Here is a 26,101-nt window from a genome sequence, read left to right on the forward strand (position 1 = left end):
TCACAAATTTAGCATTGGAGGGCAGCGTGGAGGGTAAAAATCATAGAGGGAGACCAAGAGATGGATACACTATGCAGATTCAGAAGGATGTAGGTTGCAGTAGGTACTGGGAGATGAAGGAGCTTGCACAGGACAGAGTAGCATGGAGAGCTGCATCAAACCAGTCTCAGGACTGAAGACCACAACCACAACAACAACAACATATGTAACTTCTTTCAGGTAGTACTTCATTGCAGATGACTGCATCATTTGCAAAAAGCCTGAGGTTATTATTAATATTGTCCACAAAGTCATTAATATGAAACATGAACAACAAGTGTCCCAACAAACTTCCCTGGGCACACCTGGATTTACTTCAACATCTGTCGAAGACTCTCCATCGAAGACAAATTGCTGCGTCCTTCTTACCAAAAAATCTTCCATCAGTCACATACTATACTTGAGATGCCATATGATTGTACTTCTGACAGTAAGTGCAAGTGTGGTACTGAGTCAAATGCTTTTCAGAAATCAAGAAATACTGCATCTACCTGACTGCCTTGATGTGAGCAGGGATTCACTTGATCATGCTGGGTGGCATGAAGGAGTTCGTTCTGTCAAGATACCTTATTATGATTGAGATTAGATTATGTTGTAAGATTCTATAACAAATCGATGTCAAAGATATGCGATGGCAATTTTGTGAATCACTACTTCTACCCTTCTTGTAGACAGGTGTGACCCGTGCTTTTTTCTTCAAACTACTGGGCACTTTTTTTGTTTTTTTTCCAAGATATAAACAACAGAGTATAGTTAGAAGATGGGCTAACTCAACTGCAAATTCAGTACAGAGCCTTATAAGGCTTCTATCGTATACTGGAGCTTTGTCCAATTTTAAAGATTTCAATCACTGACACTTATACTTATTTCACTCATCCTTTCAGTGGTGCAAGGATTGAACTGGAGCAATTCCCTTGGGTTTTCTTTGTAAAGGTACATTCGAAAACAGAGTTATGCATTTCAGCTTTTGCTTTGCTACCCTCAATTTAAATTTCAGTTCCTGTTTCATTCACTAGGAACTGGACACTACCTTTGGTGCCACTAACAGCCTTAATTTCATTGAGTTTTGTGAAAGATGATGTGACTATATTTTTGCTAAGGTAGTCATTAAAGGCTTCATGCACTGCTCTCTTGACAGCCAAACACATTTCATTCAGCAGCTCTCTCTCTCTCTCACTCTCTCTCTCTCTCTCTGGTGCTGTGTTTTGTTTTGCACCTATGATGCAGTAATCTCTGTTTCTTTAGAAGTTTCTTCACAATGACTATATATCATGGAGCATATCTCCCATTATGAACAGTTCTACTGCATACATACCTATCCATTGCATGGCCAATTATTCTTTTAAACTTGAGCCGTAGTTCCTTTACATACGCCTGCCCTGTGTTACAAGATTCAAGTTCCACACTGAGATATGACACTTCTGATTTTTATCTAGTTTACTGAACATATACATCATTTTGCTCATTTTAGTTTTACTTTGTACTTCGGTTGTCATTGCTGCCACAACCAAGTCACAGTCACCGAAACCAATTTCAATGTGGACATACCAAAAGAGGTCAGGTCCATTTGTTGCCATTAGATGCAATACATTTCCATTATTAGTGAGGTACTCTTTAAAGAAGGCATTTAGTACCGTTCCACAGGGTGTCTTATCAAGCCCACTACTAGCAAAACTTTGATTCTCCTAATTGATTGTTGGATGATTAAGATCTCCACTGAATACATCACTTCTTTTCATCTCTTTGCTGACATCTTAAAGTACTGCTTCTAACACTTGGCAGCTAACATAAGGAGTATGTCTACCATGTCAAACTTTTGAGTTATGAATTCCTGCTCAAAGATGGTGAAGTTTGGGCTTATTAATGAATAATTAAATGAGTTTTGTTATGTGTTGCACATATAAGCAACCAACTTGATGTCATCAGATAACATGAACAAGGAAACTTGCATATTTGCAGGACACATTTACCAAAGCAGAGAACACTTGCTAGGATGACAGGACCACAGTAGTTCATACGCAGACAGAAAAATGTTAAAGAATGCTCACAACTAAATGGTTGTGCATTACTACAGGACTGATTAGACCATAAAGGATTGATGAGCTTTCATGTTTAGGGCATTTAACAGCAGACTTTACTATCATCCTAATAACTTTTAAAATTTTCAGTACAAACAATGAAAATATGTAACCGCAGTAAAAATTAAGGATCAAAGTATAAGGAATATAAAAATAACACTAATTTGAAATGTTTAAAACATTAATCATTAATATCTAGAGGCATTAATGCCCAGATAGATACTGTGTTTGTTTTTCTGACTGTTTCGGTAAAAGGCTTGTTTCCTCGGAGACAGTGTCATTGTCCATCCCAACACATGACACATGCTCCTAGAATATTAATGTCATTTACTTACAATGGAACACAACAGGCATCCAATACTAATGGCTCTTCTTGGTGGAGTGCCCTATATGGAGAAGTGCTAGTGTTATCTCATTTAATTTGAGTGACTGACAGGAAATATACAGCTGTCAGGCAGTTAGTTAATCAATGGGAGCTGGTTTTCAGGCATTTCTATCGCCTATATTCTGTGACTTTTCATAATTATCGCTCTCCACAATGATACCACAGAATGCAAGAGGGTGGCATATTCCATCGAAATTATATTTTGTTTGACTGCTGCGTCTACCATATAATTATCATGGATTACATTTCTAGTGCTGAACACAATGATATCACTGTGTGTTGCTTTTGGAAAGAGAAAGTGCAGCTCTAATCAAACTTCTCTACAGGGTTTGCACAGGACATTATTTGAACAAACTACATGAGGTATGACGATATTCAAATCTCTATTGTTTGAGAGCCATGAGGAATGCATATATGACGACACCAAAACCCATGAATTCAGTCAGTAAATGAATTCTTCGGACTTTATCTGCGGAAAACTGAGTGGCAAACTAACGCCAGAAATGGACACATGTAAAACAGAATAAACATGCCTGATTTGGTCTCTGAGTTTGGAAATTGTTGAAGGATGAATAATTTAGTTTTGCACAACTGTTGAATGCAAATAACAGTGTGTATTACTTTCGTACTTGCCAGTAAAGCTCAATTACATTATGAACAACTCGCAAGACAATGCCTACTCTTGGGCCCTAACACTTCAACTGTGACTCCTCACCATAAAACATGCACTTGGCCACAGAATCTTTGTTCATCCACAATAATCACTCACACTCCGGCGGAGCAGCTCTAAATCAGTTTCGCACAGGCATGAACTGCTTAGGGATCCAGATGAAACAAATAACTGTAGAGAACCATTCAGAATATATACCGATGATTCAAAGCATTATGGCCACTGACCACTATGAGATTAAATATGGCCTGTGTTGCGGACACATGTTATGGTAAATAATGTGACAAGCAGAGCAGAGATGAATGGGAATCATCCAGGCCGCAAAAAAGAAAATCCACAGATAACTGCAAAATGTCAAACTCGTCAGCTGTTGGCTTGTCACTATCATGAGTATCTGTGGAAAGTGGAGAAAGGATAGTGAAACCACGAGAAAGCATTGAGATGTTTGATGTCTACACCTCATCATAGAATGTGGAGACTTGCCCCATTTGTAAAGCAGGATAAGCAGAGATCTGTGGGAGACCTGATGACACAGTACAGATTTGGTGTAAGCACAACTCTCATAAGTGTTCCCATGTTGACCAACGACACTGTCAGTTACAACTGTAGTGGGCATAGGATCATTGACATTGGAGCATGGATCAGTGGAAATTGGTCATCTGGTTGAGTGAATCACATTTCTTGTTACATCATGTTGATGGTTTTATCTGGGTACTTGTTGATACAAGGGAACAGCTGTGTGAAACATGCACTACATCATAAATGAAGGCTGGTGGGAGGCAGTAATATTCTATGGCGTGCATTTACCTGGACTTCTATGGAATTTGTGTTGGTAACTGAAAGCACTGTAACACCTGTAGATTGAGTACACCATCCCTGCATGCTTGATGTCTTTTCCAGCCATGATGAGATCATTCAGCACGACAGCTGTCTGTGCCACCAGTACAGAGTGCCCAGACTGAAGCAACCATTAACAGCTGTCCGCTGTAGTGGATGCTATGCATCACTGGGATGAACATTCTCCTACAGAGTACAAGCAAGCTAGTTAATCAAGATTCTAGAACAATTTCTTAGCTACTCCTAATGAAGAAGGAAAACAAATGTCATATATCAGCAAAATTTTGTTGTACTCTGAAGAGGTGCTGTAACTGTTTACTGATATAACTGATGATTTAAAATAAAACTCCAGATGTCTACAAAAAGGTCCCACAATGCATGTAAATTACAGGCTGGTGGTTTGTGGACACAAAGCTGGAGACTGTTACAGCCCTAGATGTGTTCCACCATGTTCAAATCAGGCTAATTTGTTGGTAGTGGCATCAATGTGAGTACACCACCATGTTCCTCACTGCAGTGTAATTCTTGTCCTGCGACACAAACTAAAAGATTCACCGCTGTTGGGAAAGACATCAAGCATTAATGGATGCAGGAGGTCTACAATAATGTACACACGCTCCTCAGCTTTCACAGTGCCTTCAGTTACTAGTATAGGTTCCACAAAAACCAGAGTGAATGTCCACCATAGTATGGTACTGACTCCCACCAGCCTGCATCAGAGATGCAGAGTACATTGCGTGCAGCTGTTCATTTGAATGACTACATACCGCACATGACTGTCAACATGATGTAACAAGAAAAGTGATTTGTTCACCAGGTCACACATTTCCACTGATCCACACTCCAATCTCGATGATCCTGTGCCACTACAATTGTAACTGACAATGTCATCGGTCAACATGGAAACATTTGCGAGTCATCTGCTGTGGAGTCTTGGTTCAGCAAAGTGTGCTGAATGGTGGGATCCAAAACATTTATGCTTGCACTAATACTGTACTGTGTCATCAGATCCCTGCCTATCCTCCTTTACAAACAGGGCAAGCCCCCAACCTCCACATTCTGTGATGAGGTGTGGACATCCAACATCTTGACGCTTACTCTTGGTATCACTATTCTTCCACCACTTTCCACAGATACTCATGATCGTGGCAAGCAAAGAGCTGACCAGTTTGGCATTTTGGAGATGTCTGTGGATTTTTCCATTTGTGGCCCATATGATTCCCATTTGTCTTTGCTCCACTTGTACACTTTCTTTAACACATTATGTATCCGCAACAACACCTGGCTGTATTTAATCTCATAGTAGGCAGTGGCCATAATGCTTTGAATCATCAGTGTATATAGTAAGTTGTTCTCTGCAATTAACTGTTTGATCTGGATCCTTAATTTATATGTGGCTAGTGGGAAACTGATTTTTAGGGAAACTGATTTATAGCTTCTTTTCTGGAGTGTGGGTGATCACTGAGGACAAGAAAGATTTTGTGGCCATGTGCATGCTGTGTCGTGAGGAGTCACAGCTGAATTGTTATAATCCAAGGGTAGGTCGTGTTCTGTATTGTTGATACTCTAAGTGAGCTTCAATACCATATATGAAAGTAACAGGCAGCGTTCTTTGAATTTAATGGTCATGCAAAACTAAATTTGTCATCCTTCAACAATCTCAGATGTCACAGAGCAAAATGGATACGGGTATTCTGTTTTACATATTTCCATTTCTGATACTGACAGAACACAGCCAGCAAATCAGACAATGAGAAATTTGTGAGTAAGGTGCTCTCTTTTCCTATGCATTATCAATAGTTAATAGTAGTTTTACCAAAGGATGGGAGCTCTAAGTCATCAGTGTGGCGACCATTTTTTCAGTTGACTGGCTCTGGTATTTCCCCTTCTTAGATTGGTCAGGCAACTCCCATATCAGATCTTAATATCTGAGGATTCTGATATTTTAACATCTGAGGCATCTGGTATTTTTCTTCTTCTTTGATTGGTCAGCCAACTCACAAATCATATCTCAACATCCAAGGCAATCCGCTTACCTGCGTGTCATCTGAAGCAGTCCACTTATCTGAGTAACTACTGCTCATATTTCATGTAGCCCAGACCTTACATAATTTTTCAAGTAGCAAAACATTTTCAGTTTAAAGTAAAATGAAGGGTTTAATGAATAATGGAAAATACCTTGTGGCAGAAAAAGTTAGCTTTTGTGTATCGCGCTGCATTATTAGAGATCAATATGAAATGCAAATTATTTCCAGGTTCCATATTTGAAATACAAATGTCTATGAATACAGAAATAGCGATACTTATACTCATGAACAGCTTTGCAATAAAGTTCTTCAATAAGCTTAAAATATTATAGACATGAGGTGGATACATGTCTTCAGTTCACTTCAATACTAGGCAGGCCTGGGCTTGTCCTAGGACCTCAAAAAGTGACCCTTTGGGTAACGTTTCAAAATGATGCCACTTCATTAAGTCTTCCATTTCACATACTCAAAAATATTCTGTCACATGCCATTACAATGCATGATGTATTAGGAGGCAGTTTTTCTATGGCAAATAATTTATTTTGTTTGGTCGGTTACTAGAGAAAAATGAAATATGGTTTAGGCTAGGTAAGAATTTTACACCAAACTCAGTATAATACTCTGGGTGTGTTTCTCAGTTAGCCTACAAATAGTTGTTACCATAACTACAGAGGATCCACAGGCAATACACATTAATCCCAATGACTCTTACTGAGTTAAACTAAACAAATTTACTATGTTAAAAATATTATTTTAATACTGCTTTGCTTACAAAAAGAGAAGTTTCTGCCCAAAATATTAAAACTTTCCAATTCAAAGTATAATTTGTAAGTATCAGTGAATTTCTTGTTCATAGTTTTCTTAAATGCAATATTAGGAATACATAATGACCAAAATAAAGAATATGTAATCTCAAACAATGGAAAATCCAGGATGGAACAATGGTAATATTATGAAAAGGATAGATTGCTATTCACCATGTCGAGGGGATGGTAAGTCACAGACAGGAACAACAAAAAGACTGCTAAACATGTGAGCTTTCGACAAAAGGCCTTCTTCAGAAGTAAACAACACACATATGTTCATGCAGGCATCACTCACACACATAACCATTGCCCCTAGCCACTGAGGTTGGACTATGAGCAACTGTGCACGATGGAAGAAGAAATTTGGGTGGTGGGGATAAGGAGGAGGCTGGGATGGGGACAGGGAGGGCTAGCAGGTTAGGAGTGGGAGGCGGTTACATGCTGCTTGTGGGAGCAAACAGTGACAGGGTAGTGCAGTTAGGTGCACCCAGGAGGTTGGGGGGCAGGGAAGGGGGAGGGGGGGGGGGGGAGCAAAAAAGGAGAGAATTAGACGAGGAGAAAAACACTGCAGGTCTGTCACTGGAGTAGAAGACTGTGTAGTGATGGAGTGGGAGCAGGGAAGGGGATAAGAGTGAGTGAAGGACAACAACTAAAGAAGGTTCAGGCTAAGGGGCTTACAGGAACATAGGATATACTGCAGGGAGAGTTCCCACTTGAGCTTTTCAGAAAGGCTGATGTTGGTAGGGAGGATCAAGATGGTGCAGACAGTGAAGCAGCCACTGAAGTGAAGAACATTGTGTTGAGCAGCATGTTCAGTAACTGTGTGGTCCAGCTGTCTCATGGCCACAATTCGGCTGTGACCAATCATGTGGACAGACATCTTGTTGGTTGTTATGCCCATGTAGAATACAGTTTAACTTATAAATCACATGACTGGTTTCACAGATGGCCCTGCCTTTGATGAATAGGTGATACTTGTGAGTGGACTGAGTAAGTGGTAGTGGGACAGGTCTTGCATTTAGGTCAGTTACAGGGATATGAGCCATGAGGCAAGAGGTTAGGAGCAGGGATGGAGTAGGGACTGATGAGTATATCATGTACGTTCAGTGGGTGGCAGAATACCACCATGGGAAAAGTGAGAAGGATAGTGGGTAGGATATTCCTCATTCCAGGGCACAACAAGAGGTAGCCAAAACAATAGTGGAGAATGTGATTCAGTTGCTCCAGTCTTGTGTGATACTGTCACGAGGAGGGTTCTCCTTTGTGGCCAAGCAGTGAGACTTTGGGCGGTGATGCACAACTAGAGTAATAAGGCATGGGAGCTCTGTTCTGTACCAAGGTTGGGAAGGTAATTGCATTCTGTGGAGGTCTGAGAGAGATACTTGGTATATTTTCAGAGGGACTGCTCATCACTGGAGATGCAATATCTATAGGTGGCTACACTGTATGGTATGGTATGAAATGGATGGCAGCTATTGACGTGGAGAGATTGCTGATGGTTGGCAGATCTGATATGGACGGAGGTACTTATGTAGCCACCTTTGAGGTGGAGGTCAACAACGGGGAAGGTGCCTTGTTGGGTTGAGAAGGACCAAGTGAAGTGTATGGGAGGGAAGGTGCTGAGGTTCTGGAGGAATGTGGGTAGGGTGCCCTCTCCTTCCATCCACATCAAGACGAAGAAGTTATCAATGAATCTGAAACAGGTGAAGGCTTCAGGATACCGGGTGGTTAGTAACGGTTCCTCCTGATGGCACATTAATAGGTTGGCATAGAATGGTGACATGCTAGTGCTCACTGGTGTAACACAGATTTGTTCATAGGTGATGCCTTCAAAGCTGAAGTAACTGTGGGTGAGGATACAGTTGGTCATGGTGACCAGGATGGATGTTGCAGCAGATTTGGAATCAGCAACAAGAACTGTGGAAAGTTGGTGGGGGAAATGGTTGGTGTCTTTTATGTAGGAGGATAAGTTTCGGATAATACACTGAAGGTACTGATCTACGAGAGCAGAGATTCTATCAGTGGGGACATAGTAACTGGAAACAATGAGACACCCTGTGTGGTTGGGTTTATGGACTTCAGAAAGCATATAAAAGATAGGAGTGTGGGGAGTGGTAGGGGTGAGAAAAGAGATACACTCTGGAAGGTGTCCTGGGATGGTTCTAAGGATTTGAGGAGAGAGTGGAGATCCTGCTGGATTTATGGAATGGGGTCACTGTGACAGGGTATGTAAGTTTATGCATCCGGCAGCAAACAGAGTCCTTCTGCCAGGTAATCTCTGAGGTTCAAACCCATAGTGGTGGAGCGTTTGTCAGCAGGTAAGATTATAAGGTTGGGATCAGTTTTTCGGTGGTGCATTGTGGTTCTTTCTGCAGATGTAAAGTTAGCTTCCATATTGAGGAATGATGGTGAGGCAAGCTGTGAGTTTAAAAAATTCTGTAATCAGGGGGTAATTTTTTTTGGGGGGGGGGGGGGTAGTGGGGGTGGATCACAGTTGGATTAGGAGTAAAGTGAGTCACACAGGCCTCTGCATTAGTTCTGGGTTGAATCTTATTGGTATGGTTGGTGGCAAAAAAGTGTTTCCACTGTAGGGACTGGGAGAAAGAGAGAAGTCTTTAAAAGTCCAGCTGAATTTGGAACCGGGGCAAAAAGTAGGGTCGCTGGAAAGAACTGGTACTTCCGTGGGGCCGAGGTTTCTGGAGGGAAGGTATGTGTCTGTATTTTGGTTCTGTATTTTATATGGTTGTGGGAGGGAGCCTGCACCATCTGGATCCTTTCTGCCAACACCAGCTTTTCTGAAGTGCACAGTTAGGAACTCACTGGAATATATCCTAAATTCCTGTAACCCACTTGGCCTTGACCTTCGTTAGTCCCAGTCCTTAACCCATGTATCCCCTTCCCTGCTCTCATTCCTGCACTACACAGCCTTCTATTCCACCAACGCAGCTACAGTCTTCTTTACCTCCTCTACTTCAATCCTTTTCTGCCTCCCCCCCCCCCCCCCCCAAACAACTGAATTCCTCTAGCTGTCCTAACCTGTGCCTATGATGCCCGTTTGCTCCTGCAAGCAGCATTTTACCATACCCCACGCCTTCCCTGCTATCCCTCCCCCTCCCCACCCCAGCCTCCTCCTTAGCCCCACCACTCAACATCACTTCTCCCATCATGTGCAGACGCTCACAGTCTGGCCTCTGTGGCCAGAGACAGTAGTCATGTGTGTGTGTGTGTGTGTGTGTGTGTGTGTGTTTCTCGTTTAGAAGAACTATGTTATCCATTTTCTAAGATGCTGACTGCTTACTTATTTTAATTTTGTGTACCCTACTCTTCAAATAAATTCTTTTAATCCATATTTTTATTTCACTTCATTGTTAGTATTCTGAAGACTATGCACTGAGGTGGCTGAGTGGCACCCTCTTGAACCAGAAGTAAACTAACAGAACAAATACTCAGCACCACATTAGTAATGCACCACCACTGATTAAGTAACCATGGTCAAAACACCCTTGTTGAAACCCTACAAAGCAACACTAGCGAGCCACTGAGGATCACAGTCAGTCTCATGTACCAGTATCAGACCTGTGACTGTTAGCATTTTGACCCCCAGGTCGCACTGCCTAGATGAACATCTGTTATGATGTTGACACCCCCACTACTGTCTCCACTACTACCACTTCCAAGTTACAGAAGCAGGAACTGACGAACATGCTCTAAACCTGCAGGGACCATAACTGTGTCGGCGTTAGTAGTATGTATATCATCCATTTTAAACTGTCTGACTGCTTGTGGGCTACATTCGTAGATACCTATCTCCCATACAGTGCTGTCATGCTATTCTGATATTCCAATGGAGACAAGCCTACTAAACTTATTTGCTGGAGAGCTGAGAGGCTATTGTGAAAGCATACCTGAATCAGATACACTTACCTGGAAGCCCAGACTGGATGAAATGTACAATATGCTGATACAATTTGGTGTCAGAAATCTGATATCAGCTGTTCCATTCCACTGTGTAATGAGTCATTGCTGTCCTCTGCCCATTCAATACCAAGTGAAATCTGATGAAAGGAGAGACAGCAGTTCCTCCAACAGCAACCAAGCAGTAGAATTCACTATGGTGTGATGACTAAGTGGCAGCCTGGGCATATTACACTTGCTTGTGGATTGCTTGTTTTTTCTGAGTTCTGAGTTTTGTGTGTGTTCTCTCCTTTTCCCATGGAGTGAGAACCACAGACAAGTATGCCACCTGGCACTGTAGATGAGAAAATGGCCATCCATGAGGCACTCCAACATTTTCTGGATGATGTCACGCATATATGAACAGATAATCTCACAATGCATAACAAAATGGAAATGTCAAAGGAAGAGAGAAGGGTGCTTGTCTGATTACTTCTTTCTCGGATCAATCATGAGAGGAAAAAAGGCATTTTCCTGGAAAACTTACAAACAGATCCTAGTTTGGATGGTCCTAAAGGGAACAGTTATCGAGTGTGGCTTGGTTGAGGTAAGCAGGAGATGCAAGGTAATATTAAATGTGGCATGGTAAGTTGTGGGTTGCCCACACTTTCTTAGATTTACTGGAAGGTCTGTTGGAATGTTGCCATGGAAAAAATACAGCAAGGTGTTACTAGCAACAGCTTAATGGCATTACCCAGTGGCATCGACAAACCACAGAAGCATTTTTGAACAGAATTAGAAATTTGAATATTAATACTTACAGTGACAGTTCAAATAAAGCACTTGTGCTTGCAGCAGAGCAGAGGGCATTGGATGTTTACCTTAAGAAGTCTCCCCTAAAGTGAGGTGAGAACTCCTGAAAATGATGCATGAAGTTATTATGACCACCACGACCCTGGCAGAGGTCACGGCAGTAACAGGAACTATAAAGCAGGTGGGTATTCAATGCATAAATGCATAAATAACATGTTACCTGTATGGATGATCACGACATGCACAATGTGACAGCAAAGAGTTCCAGTATAGAATTTGAAGACAGATTGGGCACTGGGAGTGAAAATGCTACCATCAGTTTTAATGGGGGCAAGGTGGAAGGGCATGATGGGTTTCACACTAACTTTCCATCATCAAACAGAATTTATTGTGCAACGGACACTGCACAGTGCTCCTTGTATAAGTAAACAACAGAAACCAGTACCATCTTCACCACAGATAAACTTCAATAATGAATGCAAGAACTGAAGATACCAAGGTTGAAAATCAATTACAATAAAAATAAAATAAAATTTTATCTTGTAATTTTTGTTGCTTATTATGGAAAGAACATTAAACATGAAGTAGACCTTGGGGTATACTACATATCTATCAGGCCTACCCCAACCTTTACTTTGTATTCATACAATGAATAAGATTAAAATAATATGCAATCAATACACTGAAAATAAAATAGTAAAAAATTACAATGGAGTCACAGTTTTTGTATTTGCAGCAGTTGAAGACGACAGTAAAATGCACAGCAGAAAAATAAACAGAAGAGTAAAATGGCCTGGAGTGATTTAGTTAACCTGAACAGGAATTCCAAAATTACGTTTCTGATGCACTTAAAATGGAAAGTTCACAATTAGTGTAACTTCTGACAGTGACAGTGACTTTCAATGCAAAAATCACTGAAAGGCCAAGGATTGCTCACTGAGTAATGGAGATAGGCATGTTAGAAATTACTATGAGACAGAAGAAATCAGACAACTAGATTCATTAACAGATTGAGCTGGAGACTTAATTACGAATATAACAAAAATGAGTTAACAAAGAAGTTCTTCGCAGGATAATGAGAAGCAAGGAAGGATTGAGACAACAATGTAATGGAAGGCAAGTAAATGACAAAAAGGATGCAGGGATAATATGGATACAATTGTAGGCTACATGACATGAAAAAAAGACAGGGGAGCCATCTATCCACCAGGGGGTGTCAACTGGTTGACATGGATCTCAACTTGTTGACAATGATGAATGATGTAGGCCCTAATTAATAAAAGTTTCTGCAAGTAACATTAAAATAAATGGTAATGCAGCATTTTAGATATTCAGGGCCAAAAATTTTAAAATATAGTCCTCACTTTCTAAGATCTATAATAACAGCTGACAATTGTGGGAGGATGTCAACTTCTATTTAATCAGTATCAAAAATATTTAACAACCTGAGGCAGCTGGAGACCGTGTGAAGCTCACACAATCTGTACTATTTAGCCTATATCACTTATTTTATTGATGTTCTCATTTTAGTCTTTAGGGTATAAGGTTCAATAAGTAGCCAACCATTAACATTTATTGCTTACGACTCAGAAGGCTTTATAAAGTTCTGTACAAGGCTACGGGGGTAGAGTGGGGACGTAAAAGCTTAGCTCTGGAATGCACGGAGGGATTCAAAGGAAACTTAATTTATATGACTTCCTATCTGGGGAACAAACTACTATGGGTGATAGATGTGACATTGGGGTTGGGGTTTCAAGGTAGGAGGCAACATGTGTAGATAACAATAAAACAAGAGACTAATATTAGTGTCAAATTCAGCCTCTAGGAGAGTAAGTAGGCTAGAAAGACAATGACATGTACAAATAACTGAAAATGGCAGTTTTATTTTATTATTAATAGTGCTGAGTCCATAACTACCAGGCTACTTTATTTATTCTTCCTCCTAAAGCAAAAACTGAAAATACTGTATGTAATAAAATGCCACAGTACGATATATGTACACAATACACATAAAAATACTTTTCTTAGATTTGTCTTTTATGCACTGCAGCTTTTCCAGGTTTATCTAGCAGCTTTAGTTAGTTATAATTTGGAAAGTACCATATGTTAAATGCGAAGAAAACATCGACCATGGGCTATACTACATATCGCTCTATTAGCACAATCTTTACTTTTTATTCACATTTGATGGCTTTGCCAACACAGAATCAAATTGTCATCTCATACTTCGTGTGATACTACAGATCAGTCTTGACACCTAGATAAAGACTTCAAGAGGGAACACTATCACATTCAACCTACAAATGGCCTCCATTAAGAAAGAGGTGGCAGCAGCATATACGACAAGAAAATGATGTAGGTGTATACGCCTGATAATACAGGTTGAGAACATGGACTGTTAATCTGACCAAACGATTTTGTGCCATATTAAACAACAATTTGTGTCACCTAAACATGAAACCTGTACAGCAATCAGCAAGCTGTCCACTATTTTTATTTATTGATAAACAATAGCTGCATGATAAACAACAGCATCTGGTGCCTGCATATAAAGACAACTTCATTCTTTTCAGTGTTGAGTATTGTTCTTAACAGTAAAACAGGTAATCATATCAGTCAAGGATGACACTGAAGAAAAGGTCAGATCAACACAAAATTCACAAAGAGAAAGAGTGATATAATATTTACTCACTTGTATTTATGCATGAAATATATTATATATACAGAATTTCCTAATCTATACTATTATCATAAAGCAGAAAGATAAAGTTTTAAGGAAAGTCATGTAAAATGTGTACTTTAACAGATTCAAAGTTAGCTCTACAACTACATTGGGATATTGTCTACATTGGTTTGTTGTAGAAAAGAAATGCTTTCCTAGCACTATTCTGACAATTCCAAAATGTGCTACCTGTAGGAGTTAATGTGTGGCATCCTGGAGGTGTGTGGACTGAAATATTTCAAAACGGAAAAATTTGAATATTCCTGCAAACTTGGTTTCATCTTATCAAAACTTTAATAGTATACATAATCCATGATGGCTAATGTAAACAAAAAGGGCTGGTAATTGGGATAAAACTTATGTGATCCAAACATCAGACACTTTAAGAACTCAAACGTTCCTGTAAAAACTGCACGCAATATTCAGTTTAAGGCGACAAGACATATCTACATCGCCCAGCCACTTTAACTGTCTGGTGACATAACATACTGTGAATCACAACAATTGTGTAGTCAGACAACAATACTATTAACAGAATAAAGATTCCAGTGGTCAAACACGTAAACAATATAGAGCTGTGGAAGCTTCCTTGGTGTAGATTTGTTAATATTACAAGCAACACACTGATATTGTACTGTAGCAGACGCGTTAAGCACTTTCTTCTTCAATAAACTTAAGACAGAAAATTAATGTTACGACTTTATAATACACCGGTTTTCTCGTTAATTTTGACAATAGGAATGTAAACAAATCATTAAAAATACCTGCAATAAGTAATAAATTGTTGAATTACTCGGATAAATCATTTTCTTCTGTTATTTTGATGGAACCTCTTCTTTCAAATCACAATAACTTGCTACACACGATCTATGTTTCACAACAAAGTTCATTTCTCCACAATAACTGTTCACTATTATTAGCCTGAGAAAAAACCTATGACAATTTTGCCGATGTCCACATTGTGTACGACACTAATATAACCCAAATCTAGTTGTGGTGTATTTTATACGCCCGTTGCTTTATTTATTTGAGGAATTGAAGTCTTCATACATCCAATTTCTGACGTACTTTTATATATTTATGTGGTATAGTACGTGAGCTGCAATAAACAAGAACTTCCGGCAACAGCATTGGAAAGTGTTTTGTTGCTGATTTCAGTTGCGCGCAAATGACGGAACATATTTGTTGCGAGAGTTATACTACTGTTATTAGTACAATTCGCCCAAGTGACGATGTTACTTAAATTTATGCTACAAATGGGCGTTTTCAAAGTAAGATAGCATGAGTGTGGGCACAATATCGTGGCGGTATGCCACGCGTAAACAAACTAAGACTTTTTTTTTGGGCCGGTCGAGGGGGGGATTGTGTGGGGTGGGAGGGGAAGAGAACCGCCACCCCTCTCGCAGGTCAGCCACCCCACATTCGTGTTTTGTGCTTGAGCGAACATAGAACTATATGCGTTGTGATAGGTACTGGACTGTGGTGACAACGAACATATAAAAGTTTTGTGTAATGGGAACTAGATCTGTCATTCTAACTGACATATTCAGTGAAGATACCTATTACTACAAAGTGCGTATCTGTTATCAGTAATAATATGAAATTATACGCAAACTGAAAGCCTGATAGAAGAACAATTACGGATGTTTGATAGTGTAATTAACTAAACACAACTTATTACATGTAAGCACATTGCATTAAAAATGTTTTTCGCCGTACATTAATCACTTTCATGTCACTCTCGACCATGTCTAAATTCATTCACGGCTGTGTCCGTAAGAGTTGAACCCTTATATTCACATGAGATGAGTCGTCACTAGAGTCATTAGCGATCATGCCGTCAATTGCTATTTCCAAGACACCATCGCGCCTCCTGTATCATCCTCCACATCTTGTTTTTTCTGCAATTCCCTATCCAAGAGTTTGCAGCAACAAAATAAAACGCAGCGCTTGCGAGTTTTTAAGGGTTTGATGCAGACATGTCGCCAAAGACATTGTGCTCCCCTACATAATGTTCAGACTATGCTCGCACCAGTTCGATTAAGTTCTGGGTGCAATTGTGCCGCGTAAGGCGAAGCAAGGTGCGGCACATGCTCTTAGCCAGTCCGTTAAATACACTAATCTTGTCATTACATTTCTTTGCCTACACTTGAACAAACAACTCAGTCTTTATGATGTTGCCGTTGTGTTCTACACTTCTTTTACAGTCATTCAGTATCCCTGGGTATAATAACGATGGCATTTTGTCCAACTCCCTGGAATGGCAAGATGCACTGCCCATCACAATAACAGAATTGGGCGGGTGATAGGGAACACTATCTCCGAAAACCATTTCTCGAAATTTTCGCAATTCATTTTCCTATGGTAACTCGCCTTGCGTCGATTTCGCCCAGAAATTTAGCTGCGCTTTCCTAACAATCCGATCCAACAATTGTCAGTATCATTCTTCTAGTGCCACTTCCCCACATCATAACACCAACTACATGTATTGATTTCTGTCATCATTTGTCACATGATAGTTTCCTGTCAATCTATGACTTGTCAGGGTAAAAAAATATCCTGGCAAGCTTACCTAATACTCTGCATGTGTCCAAGGAAACGTGACCACCAGAGCAAAACGCCGCCATGTTCTAGTAACAGATATATTTTGTTAGGTACGGATCCCACTGAATTTAAATACATTTTCAACGAGGCGTTGCCCAATCTTCAATGTATCTTTTAACACTGGATGTTATTTACTTCTGCAAGAACAACTTCTCAACTGTTTTGGACTTATAACATGACTTTGCTATGCTAGTACTGTGAATAGGTGATAGGGAAAACAACAACTGTTACACTGCCCAAAGGCATGCAGTTCTATTGTATGGTCAAAATATTGTTGCTTCCTCTTGGGTAAAATATTTTGGAAGTAAAATAGTCTCACATTTGTATCTCCAGGTTGGGACTACTCAGGAGGATTTTGCCATCAGGAAAAATAAAACTTGCATCTAAGGGTCCAAGCATGGAATGTTAGATCACTTAATAGGTGGGCTAGAGAATTTAGAAAGGGAAATTACCACATTAAAGTTGGATACAGTGGGAATTAGTTAAATGTGGTGGCAGGAAGAACAGGATTTTTTGTCAGATGAATACATGGTTATAAATACAGAATCTCTTCAGGGCAAGGCAGGATCATGTCTAATAATATATAAAGAAAATAGGAATGCAAGTAAGCTTTTCAATAAAGCACGGTGGACATATTATCAAGCATAGTGGATGTATTATTGTAGCCAAGACAGACAAAAAGACAACACCCACCACAATGGTGGAACTTTTTATTCCAACTATCTGTGCAAATGATGTAGATAGTGAAGGAATGTATGATAAAATAATTTATTCCAATAGATGAGGGAAGCAAAGATTTAATACTGATGACGGACTGGAATTCGATAGGATGGCAAGGAAGAGAAGGAAACATAGTAGGAATGCTCGGATCTGGAGAGTGAGGAAATGAAGAAGGAACTTGCCTGCAGAATTTTGCACAGAGCATAATTTCATCATCACTCATACTTAGTTTAAGAATATGAAAGAAGGCTGAATGCATGGAAGAGACCTGGGGACACTGGAAGGTTTCATGTCGATTATGTATTATGGGAGAGATTTCACAACCATATCTTAAACTGCAAAACATTTGCAGGTGCAGATGGGGACTCTGCAATAAAAATTGGTTACAAGTTGCAGATTAAAACTAAAGAGATTGCAAATAAGTAGGAATTTAAGACGATGGGACCTGCATAAATTGAAAGAAGCAGAAGCAGTTGAGTCTCGGATGGATTGAAACAGGGGCAAAGAATGGGTAGATTTGAAAGATGGAACAGTGACAGCATCAGAGAATGAAAATAGGCAATAAGACAAAGCCCAGTAGAAATTCCTGGATAATGTACAAGGTATTGAATCTAAATAACTGAAGGAGAAAATCTAAAAATGTAGCAAATGAACTGGGAGAAAGAAAATACCGGAAGTGTAAACCAGCAAGGTTGAAATGGCTAGACGAGAAATGCAAAGATGTAGAGACATTCAGAACTAGGGAAAAGCTAGATGCCACGCATAGGAAAGTTAGAGACTCTTGGACAAAAGAGAAGCAATTGTACAAATATCAAGAGCTCAGATGGCTAGCCAGTACTAAGCAAAGAACAAAACTGTGGAAGCAATGTGTAGAACAAAACAATGGAAAGACTGGGACGGAATAACATAACCCCCACCCCATCTCAACCTTCGCTAGTCCCTATCCTTCACCTAACTTCTCACTTTCCTGATTCCACTCTAGCAGTACATAGCCTTCTAAACCAGCAATGCACCCACTAGGCATATTTACCCACTCTATTTCTCACCTTTTCCAATGTCCTCCTCCCCCCTCTCCCTCCAACCTCCTGAAACCTCTCAACTGAATATCAGCCCTATCCCACCCCCAAATCCCTTCACAGTGTCACAAACACCAGTACACCTTCCTTCACCCCTACCCTGCTATCCTTCCCCTCCCCACCTACACTAGACTGTTTCTCCATAAAGCACTGTTGCAGTCCGCATTCTGGCCTCAGAAGCCAGAGACAGCAGTCACATGCGTGTGGATTGTTCTTATGTCAATGTATGTGTGTGTTTCCAAATTCAGAAGAAGGGAAAGATTAAATGTATAGCAGTCTTTTCGTTGTGCCTGTCTGTGAGTCAAAGTCTCCTCTCAATGGCGAATATACTACAGAATATCCACACAACAGAAATAAACTTAAATATAATACTATAGAAAGAGAATAGAAGATGAAGATGAGTTTGAAGAAAAACCTAAGTAAAAAAAAAAAAAAAAAAAAAAAAAAAAAAAAAAAAAAAAAAAAAAAAAAAAAAAAGACTATTCCAGATGACATTCTGTGAGAATTATTGAGGTCCTGGGGAGAGGACAAAACTATTCCACTTGGTGTACAAGTATACCAAGACAAGCAATTGGATAATTGTGTGCACAGTGTTGTGTTCAATATGTCAAAATTTATAACAAACAGAGCATTCGTGGACAGCATTAATTTTCTGTTTTCATTTGAAGAGCACTGCTATTTAATCATACGGACTCCTTTGAGAAGCTTATGGTGAACAAGCTCCATTGCAAGAGACATGTGGACGATTGTTTCGGCATTTCAAAAATGGTGACTTTGATGTTGCAAACAAGGAACATAGTAAACCACCACAAAATACAAATATGTGGAACTGGAAGCATTGTTGAATGAAGATGATTCACAAACACAAAAACAGCTTTCCGAGCAATTGGGCGTTAGTCAATACGATGTTTCCAATCAGCTATGAGACATGGGAAAGATTCAGAAGACCAGTAGATGGGTACCACGTGAGTTGAACGACAGGAAAATGGAAAAGCACAAAAACACAAGTGAAATTTTGCTTGCTCAGTACAAAAGGAAGTCATTTTTACAACATACAGTTACAGGGGATAGAAAGTGGATTAATTTTGAAAATCCCAAGTGAAAAAGTCATTGGTAGACCCAGTCACATCAACCACAAGACCGAATTGCTTTGGTACAAAAATTATGCTCTGTGTTTGGTGGGACCAGAGGGGTGTGGTCTATTATGAGCTGTTAAAACCTGGGGAAACAGTTAATGCTATATGTTACCAAAAACAATTGACCAATTTGAACTGATCACTGCTTGAAAAAAAGGCCACAATACCAAAAGAGGCAAAACAAAGTCAGTTTTCTTCATGGCAATCCTCCTTCATATACAGCAAAACTAATTAACGACATGTTGGAAGCACTCACAGCTGGGAAGTTGTACCCCATGTGGCTTACTCACCAGACCTGTCTCCTTCCAGTTACCACTTGTTTGCATTGATGGGTCATGCACTCGCTGAGCAGTGCTTGGTTCGTAGGAAGATGTGTAAAATGGTTCAACGAATGGTTCGCAACAAAACAGGAAAATTTTTACTGGTATGGTATTCACAAATTGCCCAAAAGTTTGGAAAATGTATAACAAATGATGGAGCATACGTTGAATAAAGCACTATTTATCATTCTTCTGAATTTAACATGTTTCTTTTTAAGACAAAAAAATCCGCCTTTCATACTTGTACACCTGGTACCTTAGAAGATAGAAGAAACGTTAAGCTAAAATTATAGCATTTGTTGATTTAGAGAAAGTTTTTGACAATGTTAACTGGAATACTCTCTTTGAAATTCTGAGAGAAACAGGAATAAAAATAAAATGAGAGAATTGTTATTTACAATTTGTACAGAAACCAGACCGCAATTATAAGAGTTATAGGACATTCAAGTTAATCAATATTTGAGATGGGAGTGAGCAGGGTTGCGGCCCTTACCAAATGTTATTCATTCTGTGCATTGAGCAAATAGTAAAGGAAATCAAGGAAAAATTTGGAAAGGGAATTTAAGTCAGGGAGAAGAAATAAAAACTATGCAGTTTGCCAACGACTTTATAATGTTGTCAGAAACAGCAAAGGACTTACAGGAATGCTGAATGGACTGGATAGTATCTTGAAAAGAGGTTATAAGATTAATGCCAACAGAAGTACAACAAGGGAAACAGGATATAGTCAAATAAAAACTGGCAATGGAGAAGGAATTAGATTCAGAAATGGGACACTGAAGGTAGTAGATGACTTTTGCTATATGGACAGCAAAATAACTGTGGAAGGCCAAAGCAGAGAGGATACAATATGTTGACTGGCTATAGCATGGAAAGCATTCTTGAAAAAGAGGAATTTGTTAACATATAATGTAAATTTAAATGTCAGGAAGACTTTTCTGGTGTATTTTCTTGAGTGAACCCTTGTCCAGAAGTGAAAATAGAAGGTTTTGGTATATGATGCTACAGAACATTGCTGAAGATTGAATAAGTAGACTGAATAACTAATGAAGGGGTAATACATCAAATTATGGAAATAAATTGATGGCACAACTTGACTAAAAGAAGGTATTGGTTGATAGGTCACATCCAAAGGCATGGAGGATTTGTCACTCTGGTAATGTAGGGAAGTGTAGTAGGGTAAAAAATTGTATAGGGATATCAAGGGATCAATACGGAAAGCAGGTTCAAATGAATGTAGGTTGCAGTAGTTATTCAGAGGTGAAGAAGCTGGCACAGGTTAGAGATCAGTATCAAACCAGTCTTCAGACTGCAGATCACAACAACAACAACAACAACAACAACACTTGTACAGTACAAATTATAACTAAAACTGACCTCTTCTTCTAAGGAGTCACAGGTGATTCACCAGAGTAAGAGCTGGCACAGTTCCTAATCCTATCTATGCTCCATAAACTTTTGCCATTGTAAGTGACACCTCTTTTATGGGCTGTGGGTGCTTTTTGTACTCTTTTACTATCTCACAATATTCTAATACATCGTGTATCATTTTAGGTGAGCTTCAATGCGTATTATAAACCTTCCTTTCCTGTTAGGGGTCATGGGAGTTGAACTCAAACCCCGTGATGGAAATGGAGTAGCGTCTTCACTCATGTCAAAATAAGGTAACAAGCAGTGCAGAAAACAAAGCAAAATAAGCAGAGTAGAAAATACTTGAGGCATTCAGTAATGGTTAACACTGCTGTAAACATGGTGGTACAGGGCCAACCCCAACTGGTATCTTAAGCAATCATAGATCAAAACACCACTACTTAAAGCTGCCACATCATATTGTGCACAAATATGTAAGACTACGCAGCCAGATTGCTAGCTTACTGTCCTATTCTCATACATAAGAGTCCAAGCAATATTCTCAGACAAAACACAAAAAATAAATGTTTTCAGCTTTTAATTGGCAACATGGCTATTCATTAAAATTAGTAAATTTATTCTGTCTATTCACATGGGAGATTCATGCATCAAACACAGCCTATAAGACCTAATTAATGACTGGAATAGTTGCCACGTATGTAAAATGGTAAAGATATGGCTGTTGTACCACTACCTTTAATTCCACAGACTATTCACAATTCTCTGAAGAAAGCAGCAGTGATTCCCTGCTCAGAATAAAAAATGTTGCAGTCACAAATAATGAGAGTGTAGTTCTCCTTCATGTACAGATATTCTCAACATTCATCTATCATTCTACATGGGAAAAATTCTTAGATACAAAGTAAAATAAGCACAGTCAATACATGATCAAAACAGCAGCCAAGTAATTTGCATTCCTGTAATTCCATGACTAACAAGAGTTTTGGTAGAAATTATTAATATAATAGTAAGTGAAACAACGCAAACTATTAAAACCCAAGAAATGTTACACATCGACTACAGGCAAAAACTTGTGTCATTAAAACTATGCTTGATAAAGCGTATTTTGTAACTATTCAGAAGCTACATCATAACCATACTGATATGGAGAGCAAGTATATTTAAAAAAAATGCAGAGTGGAGGGAAACTGATCATTGTGCTTCACTGTGGCCACTATGAAAACACAGTAGAACACTGTAGAGACAATGAGCTAATTTTATGGTAAGATAGCTTACAAACCCAAACATATCAGATGAAGTGGAGCATAAACTGTATCAGCATTCCAGTACTTCTTATATACACTCAGAAAAGTGCATATACTATCCCCGTGTTTCGAAACTGAGAAAGTGTAATGGCAGCACTTAAACAAGTACCAGCAAATCAATAAATGAGACAAGAGTAAGGAGAAATAGATTAGTTATAATTCATCATACACAAGGGAAGTGATAGGGCAATTGCCAACACATTGTCCACACATCGTTAAGAGTGCACCGGTCTTCTTAAAAACTTCATTCAAACATTTACAAAGATTGTGCATTGTGTTTCATTCATTTATGGACACTAACCTATCAAAAAAAAAAAAAAACCATATTGATTTGCAAAGAAGTGTGAGATGCAGATAATGTTTCCACACTACAGTTATAAGCAATGTAATGAATGTCCTCTGGCTGTTTACATATTAATGACTTCTGTTTTTTTACAAGATGCTATTAAATTTATTCACCCCAACAGCATCACTTGAAAAGTTGTTTCTGGAGACCATGTAAGCCTGTACAGGGGAAGGTCCTGCTGGAGCAGCACACTAACATCAGCCAGAATAATCTTTAAGCTGCCTTTATATTATGATCACCTAGAAAGCTGCAACAACATAAAAACTGGCAATGCAGCTGCTCATTAATGTCACTGCATTCATTTCATCTGTTCACATATTTCACACACACATTACAGAATTAGTGACTAGGATAGCCACAAGAACACAAATGTGAGATCGTACTTTCTACTACCTTTTTACATAATCGTTTCTTTTATTTATTTTTTATTTCCACGTCAAGTTCCATAGGACGAAACTGGGGCGCAAATCTCCAAGGTCATGGAACATGTCAGTACATGAAATTACAACATAAAAGTAAAAACACGAGAAAAAAAAATGTTTATGAACCCAAAAAGAAAGTCAAGCCATAAGTTCAAGTAAACACAACCAACAATACAACAAGAATCAGCTTAACTTTCCAAGGAACCCCTTGACAGAATAGAAGGAGTGACCCATTAGGAAACTCTTCAGTTTTGATTTGAAAAGTGTATGGATTACTGCTAAGATTTTTGAATTCTAGTGGTAGCTTATTGAAAATGGCTGCAGCAGTATACTGCACACCTTTCTGCACAAGAGTTAGGGAGGTCTGATCCAAATGCAGGTTTGATTTCTGCTGAGTATTAACTGAGTGGAAGCTGCTTATTCTTGGGAATAAGCTAATATTGTTAACAAGAAATGACAGTAAGGAATATGTGTATTGAGAGGCCAATGTCAAAATATCCAGATTGGTGAATAGGGGTCGACAAGAGGTTCATGAACTTACACCACTTATTGTCCGAACTGCCTGTTTCTGAGCCAAAAATATTCTTTTAGAATGGGAAGAGTTACCCCAAAACATAATACCATATGACATAAGCGAAAGAAAATAAGCAAAGTAGACTAATTTTTGTGTAGAACGAACACACACTTCAGACACCGCTCAAATAGTAAAAATGGTAGCACTAAGTCTTTGAATAAGATCCTTTGTGAGACCTCTGAAGCTAAGTTTTTGAATTATCTTCTCACAAAAATTTTCCACACTTGATGATAAAAAATTGCTGGATCTATTTCACACATATTATTTCTTTAATTTCACAGTATCAACCCTATCTCTAATTCATTAGCCTTTTTTCATTAGAAACATTCTCAATTCCTCGACTGAGCATTTATCCTTAAAACGTATCAACTCACTTATGGACATGCCCTCATAAACTAGTGACATCTGACAGTAAAAGACTGGTGCAGGCGTATTTCATACATTAAAAGCGAGACACACTATTCGAGACATTAAGAAATTCTAAACATATTTGTTTGGAAGACTTTTCAATCTCACTACAGATCATTATTCCATTTTCTAGTAAATTCACCCAGACATATGAGTAAGATGTATTGTGGACACTAGATCTATTTGTGTTTGGCATCACTACTACATTGAACAGAGAAAGTATCATCATAACACATAAAAAAAATTAAGAAATCCAGTCAATGACATCACTAAGTAACAGGAAAAAATGATGCCAAGATAGCATACCAAACAAAATCATAGTTCTTGCAGTTCCCAGAAGCATCAGACTGTTCTGTTAAGTGATTTCAATGTTCTTTCTGCTTACTAGAATTGACCTCTGTGGATTATTTCTCATAGTACTTTGGGAAATAGACTATAGAAGCTGCTACACTACAACAGAAATCCACTAGTAGGATCTTCAGAAGTAACCAAAAACAATTTCAATGAACATTTCATTGAAGCTCCAAGGTCTATAATAATGGAAAACTTTATTCATTACATACTTGAAGCAGAGATTATTTGACACATTTAACTGACATAATAGGTGGTGACTGCTTTTCCCCTGTCAGATAGAGTTTTCCAGACGCTTTGTCCATCGTAAATAAAACAGTTATCAGTTTATTTCCAGCCACTGCTAACCTTTCACACATAACCCTAATAATAATGTGAGCAGGATTTTAGTAATCTCTACTATAATATGGTACATTGGGAATATTGTGTTATGCTGTCTGAATTAGCAGCAATAAGCTACAGTATTGCAAAGAGACTTGTCAATAAGGTACTTTTTTGAAACTTTTTACTCTATGTTACTTCAGCTTTTGTTCTAATAAGCAGTATGAAATACATGGCACGTGTGCAGTAACAGCACTGAGTGAGGTAGGCGAAGCTTATTCCCCCAATGTAATTCCCACACAAGAGGTGTCCCTCAACTGATTGGGAAATTGGGCAAATAAAGTATCAACTTTGGCAAGAGTCATTAGAATAGAGCCACCAGTGATGATATCAGTCTAGAATACTGTAACAAAAAACGAGAACTCACCACAATATGCATCACATAGGGCAGATATGACAATGACATCAGTTATTTAACAACACAAACTGCAGAATAAATGATGACTGACTGACGACCTCAGCTGCCGACAGGTGTTGTTGATATACCCCCATGTGGACAGCTGAAAATGTGTGCCCCGACCGGGACTCGAACCCGGGATCTCCTGCTTACATGGCAGACGCTCTATCCATCCGAGCCACCGAGGACACAGATGAATAGCGCGACTGCAGAGACTTATCCCTTGCACGCCTCCCGTCAGACTCACATTCCCAACTGTCCACAATTCTACATATGTATTGTACCTTATAGACATTTGCCCACCCACTCATTACTCGCGCACGCTTTGGCGATTCCCGTAAGAGTTTGGGCAACCTGTGCGCATTCGCACAGGCTACCCAGCCATTGACCTTCGTCTGAGATCCCGGGTTCGAGTCCCGG

The 26,101-nt window shown here is 39.1% G+C and overlaps 1 protein-coding gene across 1 annotated transcript in view; it reads right to left on the reverse strand.

Moving 5' to 3' along the window:
• The window catches only part of LOC124622821, a gene marked incomplete at its 5' end in the record, with an annotated part of 120,328 nt that extends 109,518 nt beyond the window's left edge, over positions 1-10,810 (reverse strand). Inside the window, one exon of the mRNA XM_047148613.1 lies at positions 10,767-10,810. Coding sequence (XP_047004569.1) covers positions 10,767-10,810 — 44 coding nt within the window. The remainder of the gene's footprint in view (positions 1-10,766) is intronic.
• Positions 10,811-26,101: the final 15,291 nt, after the last annotated feature.

This window comes from Schistocerca americana, chromosome 7 (assembly GCF_021461395.2).
Source record: "Schistocerca americana isolate TAMUIC-IGC-003095 chromosome 7, iqSchAmer2.1, whole genome shotgun sequence".
Taxonomy (NCBI): domain Eukaryota; kingdom Metazoa; phylum Arthropoda; class Insecta; order Orthoptera; family Acrididae; genus Schistocerca; species Schistocerca americana.